This window comes from Staurois parvus, unplaced genomic scaffold (genome assembly GCF_062004578.1).
Source record: "Staurois parvus isolate SC_StPar_1 unplaced genomic scaffold, SC_StPar_1.0 ptg001060l, whole genome shotgun sequence".
NCBI classification, from domain to species: domain Eukaryota; kingdom Metazoa; phylum Chordata; class Amphibia; order Anura; family Ranidae; genus Staurois; species Staurois parvus.
This window is the reverse complement of record NW_028318856.1, coordinates 337,789-350,398: the sequence shown is the minus strand read 5'-3', so window position 1 is coordinate 350,398 and position 12,610 is coordinate 337,789. Positions and strand designations below refer to the sequence as shown.

Below are 12,610 nucleotides of genomic sequence, written 5' to 3'. Positions count from 1 at the left end.
GTGTCCACCTGCCCTTGCATGTCTATAATTAGTCATTATAAAAGAGGAGGAATGAAAAAGAACAAATGATTTGACTGTATGGTCGCTGTTCCCCTAAATCAGGTCCTGAGGAGTACCTTATACACAGCAAGTAAAGAGGGCGCCTCCATTTATTATGTGACCTTTCAATATTTTCATTTATTATGTAATCTTTTATCGAGTGAGTGCAATATTTTCATTTATTGTGTGACCTTTATATACAGCTTGCACTTAGATAGAGGGAACCTCATTGCTTGCTTTTTCTTCCATTAGTAATTATGCACAGGGAAGCATGCTTTGTATGTTATAGGTACAGATTCCATTAAGGGCAATCTGTATTTTTTGGCTGGATCGCGTGAAGACCTCACGATGGTAAGAGAACCATGAACTGGACGGCTGGCCACTGTCTGCTGGAACAAATAATTGGGTGGGTTAGAAGACCTTCCTTAACTGCTCCTAGATTCTATGTGTGGTTGGTGCCATTCATCTCCTCCTGCCCCCTTTCCTCTTGTAGCACTACCCCCTTAGGAGTCATTGAGTTTTGGGTCCCCCTACAGCTCTGTACAAGGCAACATATATTTTCTTCCACACTTTGCATACTGGAGACAGTAAATAGTCCTTCAGCTTGTTTTTTTGTTGTTATATTAAGGGGTATTCAACTTAGATGGGGTTGAGGGGTGTATGGGATGCCCTAGGGAACTGTGAGGACAATATCCTTAGCAACTATGTACCAGTCTGTGGATAAAAAGAAGAAAGTTTCTCCAATGAACAGCTCTCCAGCCCTTCTAGTGTAGCACCTCAGACCCCAGATGAATCCTCCTCCTCACCCAGCTGCCTGAGGCTATCACTGGGCAAGGGGACCCAGAAACTGCCACTTGACAAAGAAATATGAGACTTGACATCCATAAATGAGAAGCTATTTGGGTTTGCCACCTGCCTGCCCTCTCCCGTTATCCAGCCCAGGGGTTGTATGATTACTCACTCTGTCTCTCCTGTGAGTTTGGTGGGTTGGTGGCTGCCTTCAGGCATTACGCTGGGCTGATTTCTTCCCTGTTCCACAGGCTGCCTTCTCTCTGGGGACGATGAGGCAAAGAGATCCTCCTTTCCAGCTCCTGCCTGCAGGTAGGCCCCTCTCCTGGGCCCCCTCCCAGGTTCCACACTCCTGCCTTCACTAAATCTTCCACCCAACACTACTCCTACTTCTGATCAGGCTCAATCATATTTAAGGGCTGTCCTGGCCCCATGCCAAGCCCCCTACTTGGGGATTGGCCAAGATTCCTTAAATATGCAGATCAGCCCCTCCTCACCCCACCCACTGCCTTCTAGAAACCTAGCTAAACCTGAGGGGCACTACACTCTTTAGCATGATGCGGAACCAAGCTGCAATTATGAACATTTGCTGCTTGACCACATTGCTTTAGGATGACCAAGTCAACATGAACACCCACCTGACCTTGCAGGTCTATGGAATGCATTGCTCATTATGCATAGGGCAGCCTGCTTTGTTACAGGTACAGTTTCCATTAAGGGCAAGGGAGACCTGTTACTAACGTGCAGCAAAGAAAGATTAGGTCCCTTCCTGTACTTTATAGCAGACCTGTCTGAATCTTAGGACTGAATTGACAGAAATACAGATCCTTTGGCAGATAAAACAGCTTCCTTATATATATTTTATAGGTGTATTTAGCTGTTTGCCTGGAGTTCACCTTTAACAGTTATCTGTGGGTGGCCTTGCGCGGTGGTGAACTACTCCTCATCAGGCTACTGTATTGATGACTCTTCCCGAGTTTAATTTTCTCAGCATCCTTCAGCTGAACAATCAGCGTATATTGTGCCCCAGGGCTCCCTCTCCCGCCAGATTCTCCCGAGAAAATTGTCAGATAATTGGAGTTTCCTATACCCCTAGGACCAGGGAAGCTGTAAATAGCTTGAATTAGAATAGATTCTGCTATGAAACAAATGATCTAAAATGAGGGAGAAAGTTCAAGCTACGTCACCTCCCGAGCTTCTCATTACATGAAACTTTTTTCTATGCCCTTGAGGTCATTGCTATAAATTTGTAACTGCCTTACAAACTGCGTAATGGATAACATTTGGAAAGAAATTATGCCAAATGTTCAACAACAAAAAAAACAAAACAATTTGCTCCATATACTAAGCTTTGGACACAACCAGTAAATGCAATCAGTAAGTTGCTACTGCTGTCTTGCAAACACTGAAGATATGCTGAATTCAGAACATTCATCAATTTATTTTAAAGCAGAACTCCATGTTTAAAGAAAAAAATCACCCATCAGTAGTGAAGCAGTTTTTGCTGCTATACTCACATTCAATCCAGTGCTGCCCCTCACTTGTCCACTAGATGGCACTGGTTTCCCGAACTGAATGATGGTTGATGGCGTTCAAGCTACCTTCTGTGAGCCCAGGCTGTCATAAACACACCCCCTGGGCTCACATTCCTGCTTCAGTCTTTCTAAAGAAGAAGAGGCACTTCCATTTTCATTAGTGTATTCTTGTCAGGGTAGGAGCTGTGGAACGGACAGGCAGGCCTAATGGCAGGGTCATGCACCGACTGACGACAACCACCACCCACAGACCGGAGTCCCTCAGGGCGCGGAGTCTAAGTCCCAGGCTGCCCTTCACCAGGGCCCCTGATAGTGGGGATGGACTTGATGCAGCCAGGAACCAGGTCGCGGCCCCCGAGACACCCCAGGTGCGGTAATGGCCGCCGCCAATGGCGTATAGCTGGTAGGAACCAGAAGACAATAGCATAGTCGGGCAGGCCGGGTCGATAACAACGGGACAGACAGTACAGAACGGTAGACAAGAATAACAGGTCACAAGCTGGGTTCAGCAACGGGAGGTCAGATAAAGGGATAACGCAGAGAATAGTCTAGTCAAAGGCCGAGTCAGTTTCCAGGAGAGCCACGAGAGTAGAAACAGAGCTTGTTGCAACACAAACATACAAGACACGAATGCAAAGGGCACGTGCGAACAACAGGCTTATATGTGATCAACCACACCCCTCTGGGGGATGGACCGCAGAGGCTTGAAGGCAAAAAAGACTCCCACCATGCTCTGCAGAAATCCAAGATGGATGCCAGCACATGGAGCAGTATAACCTCTGGGAAAAGGTAGGACCTTGACAATTCTGTTCCCTGGGGACAAATTACATGTAGTGCATTGTCCCATTTTCCTATATGCTGTCCAAAGCTAGCTGTGAGTTCATCAAACATAGTAGAGTGCGCAGACTAAGTGTAGTAGATATTACATTTAATAAAGCAATGACAATTAGCAACTCACATAAGAATGAATGTAAAATGCTTGTCATTACAGTAAGGAAGGGGTCTCGTCCAGAAAAGGAGGAGTAGGAACAATGGCAGAAGACACACCTGTAGTAACTGGGAAGACAGCAAGAGTGCGCCAATCTAAGTGCAGTGGGTAAGGGATGCAAATTCACACAAAGCAATTGGCAACTGGCTCGGATAGTGTAAAGATCGCTTGTATGTAGTCCTAAGAAGGTTTTGTCCCAGGTCAGCCTGCTTGTAGGCAGGTGCAGTCTACAGTTTCCACTGCAGGTGGTGTTCATCTGAAGCGGCATTGCAGGTGGAGGTTTCTCTATGGTTCCCTTAGTACCCTGAAGCAGAGATCCAGTTGGATGCACTGGATCCAGGTAACCCTGGTGGCCATCTTGGGTCATACACAGTCTTTTTAAGTCTCTGCCCACAAATTTTGGCACGCTTTCTGTGAGTAGCTAGTGAAGGGATAGGATACCCGTCTGTCAGGCACAGCACGAGTGGTGAGGAAAGGTTCCCAAGGAGTAGGGAAAATGTAGGGCCTACATCTTTTTCTGTAGTAAGCTTCCCTTTGAGTTGGACCAGCCAGGCTGTTCTCCTTGGTAGACACTTTCTGCAGCTTGGGTCTACTCAGCGCAGATTCTTTTCTGAACTGTAATAAGTGTCGCGGTTGGGTGAGCCTCCTCACTGGCTTGTTGTGCTGTTTTCCAAGCTTTTCAATACATAGTTTCTGACAATCCAGGGTTCTGTGTGCTTACTGCTGCTGCACCACACTGCACCTATCCAACATGCTGCTGTTGTTTCTGGATCAAAGGGGTTAACACTGCTATTGGGAAGTGGTGGTATAGTGTCCTAAGAGACCAGGTAGCCCTGGGGAGGAACCAGAAAGCAGCACACTGAAATCAATGGCGCACAAATGACTAAACCGGGAGTGCCGTCGGTGGGCATGGCTACATGTTTTGAGGCATTTCTGGCCTCTCTCAAGCCAGCAAGCTGTGAGTTCAGACAGGGCTCTCCTCCTTCCTCTACGGCCATCAAACAATGCAGCTAGCAAGGAGATATCTACTTTGACAGACAGAACTTTTTTGTTATCTTCAAGCACTTGCCCAGGACAAAACGTCTCATGAGGAATGCAGGGCTAGGGGGGTACTTGTTGTATAAAATGTTCCAGAGAAATGAGAAAGTGCTTGTAGACACAGAAAAGGGCTGTCTGTCAAAGCGTCCAACTCCTTGCCAGTTGCGTTGTCGGGTGGCTGTGGAGGGAAGAAGGGTGCCCTGCCTGACCTTGCAGAGGCAGCACAAAGGAAGATGGGGCAAAGTCCTACAATAATAAAAATGGGAAGTGAAACTACTTTAAATATACAACTTTGACTAAAAAATAATCCACAAAAATCCTTAGGGTGACAACCGTCTCACAACTGTGCTCCTGTTTTGTCATCCTGCCACCTGGCAGGCATTTATTGATTAATTACAGGTACTTATATAGTCAGCTTACGCAGCGCTTTACATGTATATATTGTACATTCAGTACCTGCCCTCAAGGAGTGTACAATCTTGAGCGTACAAGGTCCCTAGCTCACAATCATACACTATATTGGCAAAAGTATTGGGACACCCCTTCAAATCACTGCATTCAGGTGTTCCAATCACCTCCATGGCCACAGGTGTATAAAATCAAGCACCTAGGCATGCAGACTACTTCTACAAACATTTTTGAAGAATGGGTCGCTCTCAGGAGCTCAGTGACTCCAAGCGTGATACCGTAATGGGTTGCCACCTGTGCAATAAGTCCATCCGTGACATTTCCTGGCTACTAAATATTCCACACTCAGCTGTTAGTCGGATTATAACAAAGTGGAAGTAACTGGGAACAACAGCAACTCAGCCATGAAGTGGTAGGCCACGCTAAAGACCTCCAAACTTCATTTGGCCTTCAGATTAGCATGGCAACAGTGCATAGAGAACTTCATGGAATGGGTTTCCATGGCCGAGCAGCTGCATCCAAAACTTACATCACCAAGTGCAATGCAAAGCATTGGATGCAGTGGCGTAAAGCACACCACCACTGGACTCTAGAGAAGTGGAGACGTGTTCTCTGGAGTGACAAATCACGCTTCTCTGTCTGGCAATCCAATGGACGTGTCTGGGTTTGGCGGTTGCCAGGGGAATGGTACTTACCTGACTGCATTGTGCCAAGTGTAAAGTTTGGTGGAGGGGGGATTATGGTGTGGGGTTGTCTTTCAGGGGTTGGGCTTGGCCCCCTAGTTCCAGTGAAGGGAACTCTTAAGGCGTCAGCATACCAAGACATTTTGAACAATTTCATGCTCCCAACTTTGTGGGAAGAGTTTGTGGATGGCCCCTTCCTGTTCCAACATGACTGCCCACCAGTGCACAAAGCAAGGTCCATAAAGACATGGATGAGCGAGTTTGGGGTGGAGGAACTTGACTGGCCTGAAATGACCTCAATCCAGTAGAACACTTTTGGGATGAATTAGAGCAGAGACTGTGAGCCAGGCCTTCTCGCCCGACATCAGTGCCTGACCTCACAAATGGAAGAATGGTCAAACCTTCTAATAGACACACTCCTAAACTTTGTGGACAGCCTTCCCAGAAGAGTTGAAGCTGTTATAGCTGCAAAGGGTGGGCCCAGGGGCGGACTGACCATTTGGAAACTCAGGAACTGCCTGAGAGGCCAGGGTCAGTAGGGGGCCCCATGAGATGCCCCTGGTACCTTTTTCATAGGCTTTTTTGAGTTTGGGCAAGGACACAGGGGCCTCATGATCCCCTATTGCCCGGGGTCCCATGAGTTGTCAGTCCGCCACCTGGGCGGGCCAACTCAATATTGAACTCTATGGACTAATACTGGGATGCCAATAAATTCCATGTGCGCGCAAAGGCAGGTGTCCCAATAGTTATGGCAATATACTGTAGATTGCAGTTCTATGTTTGAGGACAACATCTTTTTAGCAAGGGTGCTACATGTGGTTTAGAAGAGTGGGGGCTGTTGCCATAGAGAGGGATATTTTCTAATTGCTTATTTCTTGTGTTTAAACACACTGATTCAGGGCTTTGAAAGGTCATCAACCAAGAAATCTCAACTGGTAGATTGTTGTGGATTCCCCTGGGGACAGCAAGAGTAAGGAAAAAGGTTGTATTGGCAAAACTGCTTAACTTGAGTGCATATTAGCAGTTGTGTGACAGTCAGGGAGCGAGTATTTTCTGAATAAGATCCATGTTGGCGGTTCCAAATTTCTCCCACGACTGGTTTCTTCTAAAGCAGCCTTTCTCAACCTCTTTTTCCTAGAGGAACCACTAAAATAATTTTCAGGCCTTGGGGGAAGACCTTACTGAAAACAATTAAGTGGAGGTCAATGGGAAAAATGCCCCTTACTATTGTGGTCAGTAGGAAGAGTTGCCCCCTACATTGGTGGTCAGTAGGAAGAGTTGCCCCCTACATTGGTGGTCAGTAAGAGGAATGCCCTCAGTGGTGGTCAGAATGCCACCCCCACCTACAGCTAAGAAGATCATTGTCATCATGTTGTTGGCTCTGCCAAGTGGCACTGATCCTGGAACTATGTAGGCACCATGAGGAGCTCAATCAACCACAGCTCAAGGAACACCTATCAACCTCTAGAGCAGGGGTGTAAAACTGGTGGCCCTCCAGCTGTTGTCAGACTACTAGTCCCATGAGGCATTGCAAGGTTGACAGTTACAAGTATGACTCCCAAAAGCAGAGGCATGATGGGACTTGTAGTTTCGAAACAGCTGGAAGGCCACCAGTTTGACATACCTGCTCTAGAGGAACCCTGGTTGAGAATGGCAGCTCAATAGAATGCTCTGTGGATATTCTATTCTATATTAGTCTTCTATGGATTACCTGGAATCTGTACGGGGAATCATCTGCTCTCAGTATGAGGTTCCTGGGGTCTTTCAGGGGATAGATGTATCCGTACTTCACCAACAAGTTCCCGAGGTGCAGAGACTCTGTGAAACAGGGAAATGGATATTCAAACCATAATAAACATATTTGAGATCATTTCAATGAACAGATTATTCGATCCAAACTGAAATTTGGTTGCATCTGTAACTATAGTGAACATATGGTGATACCCTAACGGCTATGTTCAGAAATCAGTAAATTGATTGATGTTTGAGGTTTTTAGTTAAGGTGGGCTAGAACCACCTTAGTTAAATGTTGAATGTATAGTTTTGATGCACCAAGCAGGTCTCCTGTGTCCAGTCTCCGGATACCAAGCACATGATATAGCAGGTTTTCTCATTACACATACAGAATAGGCTCCACATCTTCCCTAAATGGCTGCAGGGAGATTGTGACACACCACTTATCTCCCTGAGAGTTTATCAAACAGAGTCTGTCTTAGGAGCAATTACCTTCAATGCGTTTAGGGGACAATGCGTATTAGTAGTATGTGCGGTATTGCACATGACTATACATTGCATAGTCATTCATTTTGAATAGCACCCCAAGGCAACATGCTGCAACACATGGAACAAACATTTTGTGACATGCCCAATTTTTTGTACATTTAATAATTTCTATTGGCCACAGTGCAGTGCAATGTGGGGAACTGCATTGCTCCAAGCTGCACTGAAAAAAAGTTCTGCATGATAGGAAATGAGGCTTTTGCATTGATTTGTGCTGGGACTGTGCCAGGTTTTGATACACCTTGTGTAAATGGGCCCAAATGTTGCTTAAGTGTGGTAGAAGAAAAAAAAAGGTCTTCTGCCTTGCCAGACAGAGTTGTGCTGTGTGGTGGCAGAGCTGTGAAAATCTCAGGAGTGGATGGACAGACATACAAGTCCTCTGAGAGGTTAAAGTGTTACTAAACCCAGGACCCTGCATTCACTATATCCGCTCTCCTCGGACCCTGCATTCACTATATCCGGTCTCCCCGGACCCTGCATTCACTATATCCGGTCTCCCCGGACCCTGCATTCACTATATCCGGTCTCCCCGGACCCTGCATTCACTATATCTGGTCTCCCCAGACCCTGCATTCACTATATCTGATCTCCCGCACCCTGCATTCACTATATCCGCTCTCCCCGGACCCTGCATTCACTATATCTGATCTCCCGCACCCTGCATTCACTAGATCCGGTCTCCCAGGACCCTGCATTCATTATATCTGGTCTCACCGGACCCTGCATTCACTATATCCGGTCTCCCCGGACCCTGCATTCACTATATCTGGTCTCCCAGGACCCTGCATTCACTATATCCGATCTCCCCGGACCCTGCATTCACTATATCCGGTCTCCCCGGACCCTGCATTCACTATATCCGCTCTCCCCGGACCCTGCATTCACTATATCCGGTCTCCCCGGACCCTGCATTCACTATATCCGCTCTCCCCGGACCCTGCATTCACTATATCTGCTCTCCCCGGACCCTGCATTCACTATATCCGGTCTCCCCGGACCATGCATTCACTATATCTGGTCTCCCACAGTACACAGAACATGGAAATGCAATTATTTTTAGTAAATATAAACTGCTAAATACCTTTTCTCATCAGCATTAAATAGCAGTCTTGTGACTTCAGCGGAGCACTGGTTAAAGCTTGTAGGAGGAGTTTTCTTTCTGCTCTAAGAGGATGTGAAAAACTTGACCCTCTGTCTGGACAGTGCTGATCACATTCACTCTCCCAAGAAAAAAAACACCTCTCTAGCAATAGACACCAAACTGAGCATGTGCACATGACCACAGGTTCAGTCTGCATCAGGTCATCATTTCAACAAGAGAAGGGGCAGAGAAGACAGGATCAAACAGCCTTTTTACACAATGCAGAGGATTAACCCCTTAGGTTCCACAGTGAGTATAACAAGCATGCTTTACTGCATCTACAGACTGATTGTACTGCTGTGGGTTTAGTAACACTTTAAACCACTCCCTGATATGTCTTTTATCCGTGTATTTATCCTGACGTTCAGCACTTACATATTTGCCTGGAGTCCTGCAATAATAAAAAAGTTAATTAAAAAGTAAAAACATTTAGGTGGTCTCACACAGGTCTCCCCAGCATTGTTACCTTCATGTAATATTAAAGAGCCATCATAACATCAGGCTGCCCAGCAGAGCACACATTAGCTGCTGGTGCCAATATTTGTGCCCCCGCATAAGACGGATGGTGGGGGCCCTGAGCCGTCTCTTTCACAAAGACGCTTAACGCGCTGCCAGTGGTGTCGATGAGATGTTGTTGTCCGTTTTGTTAAAAATATACATATATCACTGCTAATGAAATATGGATTGGGTGTATTATTGCCTGGAAGAAAGACGTTTTCCTTTCAGCTGTTCTCAGGACTGCAAATCTTCTATAATTGTGTTTGCAAAGACGACTGGTCACCTACACACAGCTAAATAAGATATCCGCTCTGACAGCAAACAGATAACGGTTTTCTTGGCTTGGACTTCCAGTTGCATCATTTATTATGCTTGCCCTTGTAAAGGGACGGTGGAAGTGAAGGGGTGACAGCTGGAAACAACATCTGGCCCGACGGGTAGACTCCCTCCCATTTGTGTCTCGCAGACTAGCGGCGGACAGGACCAGCAAACGAATAACACAGAAAAGTGTATGCCGTATTAACCTCCCTGGCGGTCTAACTAATCAATATTTTTGAATGTCAAAATGGTACATTGTTTTTCATGGAAATTTGTTGTTTTATAGTGTAGGCCTGTAATTCTTAGGAATAACTCACTGAAATCTGTCCGAACAAGAGTCTAGTAAACATCCCGGGTATGATAACGTTTGAAACACGAAATCATAAATTATAATATAATAAATAATCATAAAAAATAATAATATAATAATAATAATAATAAATTGAATTCAATAATATAATCAAACCAAAAACACTGAAATTTCAAAGAGAGCTCCAAGTTCACACATCGCTGAATCGTTTTCAGTGTCTGATGACGAATTTCCCCCACGAATCATTATCACTCAATTCTGCAAGTGGTTCTAATTTACTATCGCTGTTCTCTAGCCGGTCTAAAACAGCTTTTGACCTAAAGGGGTTTATTTACTAAACCTGGTTGACTCAGAATCTTGTCCACTTCTGTATAAAAACCAATCAGCTTCCAGGTTTTATTGCTGAAGCTTAACTGAACATGCTGAGGTTAGAAGCTGATTGGCTACCATGCACAGGTGCCCAAGATTCTGAGTCAACCAGGTTTAGTAAATAAACCCCAAAGGGACGGTTTTTGGATGCCATGGGCACTTCTCAGTTTCCAGGCAGAAAGAACGGTAAAAGTGCAGACTGGACAAAGTCAAAGTCAAGACTCGGCAGTCTTTCTTCATCTTAAGGATGAGACATTTTTTTGGAGGCTGGTGAGGTGCACATTGTGGACAGAGAGGACAACTGGTTAGCAGAAGATGTGAAAGATACTATCAAAATGAAACAACCATTCCTAACCAGGTGTGAGGGCCTTCAACACCATCCATCTTCCACATATAATGCCATTACACCATCTCTGTGACACCTGTAGGTGTGAACCAAACCTCACACATTGAAGTGTATTTTTTCTTTGGAGGTGCATGTAACTTTCATTGACAAGTACCAGCTTCTACTTCCTCAATTCTTGCCTAGGCAAGATGTCTGCTTGGGCCCACCTTTGCCCCCATGCCCACAGACTCAAAAAAGTGTCAGTTATGTAGTTGAGGGATTGAGACAAGCCATCTAATACTGTAAGGGGGTTATTACAATGGCCACCTTTTGACGATATGGCCAAAAGACAAAAAAAGCCTTAGTGGGAGTTAGCCTTTATTTTGTCTTTTACTTAAAATCCATTAAAAGCTGCACGTTCATCTAAAATGTGAAGGTTCTCATGTATCCAGATCATAGAGTATCAAGTAGTAGTTGATCACATTCAATTGGACTTGTTCTCTAATGTGAAAGATGTTTCTCCAGGCCACTTCTTCAGTTCCCATGAGAGAAGACTAAGCAACCTCTCAAAAAACCAATGACCCAATATAAGAGGGCAATATCTACAAGTCAAGCCTTGGTGATTCTTCCTGCAACTTAAGAATAAGAGACATTCTTTGGAGGACAGTGAGGTGCACACTGTGGACAGAGAGAACAACTGGTTAGCAGAACAACCATGTCTGACCAGGGGTGAGGGCTTTCAACACCATCTGTTTTCCACATATAATGTCATTTTAACATCCCTACCCCACCGCTTGACAACAATTTGCGCTATTAGCCATTTGAATTGAAGCATTAACACCTACGTAGACTTCCTGACAGCAAGGATGGGATATGTAACCAGAACAAGGTGGCTCCACAACCTTCACACTTCCAATCCTGTTTTTGGAAATCAACATCTACACATTTAAAGTGGTAATAAACCGAAGACAAAAAAAAGAAGTCCCCTGCAAGGTAATGTCATAATGTGCTAATATGCATGGCATTCTAGCACATTATGTAAAACTTACCTTAATAAGAAGCCCTCCAGCGGCACACTGTCACCACTGTAGAGGCTTCCATCTTCACCCGTCTTCCTTTCGGGTTCGCGAGGTCCGGCATTCTGACAGACCGGGTCATGATGACATCACTCCTGCGCATGCACGTGGGAGTCCTGGGCCATGGCACACAGCTCTGAAGGAATGGCACAGGTATGCCGTTCATTCAGAACGCATGCGCCGGATTAAATGAAGAAAGAATATCTATATCTCCTTAACGGTGCACATTTAGGAAATATTCATTTCACCTACAGGTAAGCTTGAAGCTTACCTGTAGGTAAAATTAAAAAAATAGAGTTTGGAGTCACTTTAATGGTGATTGGATTAAAGTGCCTGTGGTGCTTGGGTAGATATAATTACTGGGGTATCTGACACTCATTAAAATTAGAAAAAAAGTGGCTTGGAAAAGCTACAAAACATCTTTGACCCTACAGAACAAGTGCAGTTGAACATGATATGTTCTGGAACAATTGTAGTGTGTATCCATCACCTCTGTATTGGATTTCATTGTTTAACCCCTTGCCTACAGGGCACTTATATCCCCTTCCTGCCCAGGCCAATTTCCAGCTTTCAGCGCTGTCACACTTTGAAGGACAATTGCGCGGGCATGCAACACTGTACCCATATGAAATTCTTATCATTTTTTTGTGACAGAGCTTTATTTTGGTGGTATTTAATCACCTCTGGGTTTTTTATTTTTTCTTAAACAAACCAAAAACCACTGAAAATTTTGAAAAAAAAAACGTTTTTTCTTAGTTTTTGTATAAAATTTTGTAAAAAGGTGATTTTTCTCCTTCACTGATGTGCGCTAAT

General features: G+C 45.0%; 1 protein-coding gene across 2 annotated transcripts in view; it reads right to left on the bottom strand.

Annotated features, from left to right (window-relative positions):
- RGS11 (regulator of G protein signaling 11) overlaps positions 1-12,610 on the bottom strand; it is a 146,342-nt gene that overhangs the window by 92,155 nt on the left and 41,577 nt on the right. For both annotated transcript variants that reach the window (XM_089658258.1, XM_089658259.1), the window contains exon 4: positions 7,192-7,298. In XM_089658258.1, coding sequence (XP_089514384.1) covers positions 7,192-7,298 — 107 coding nt within the window. The remainder of the gene's footprint in view (positions 1-7,191; positions 7,299-12,610) is intronic.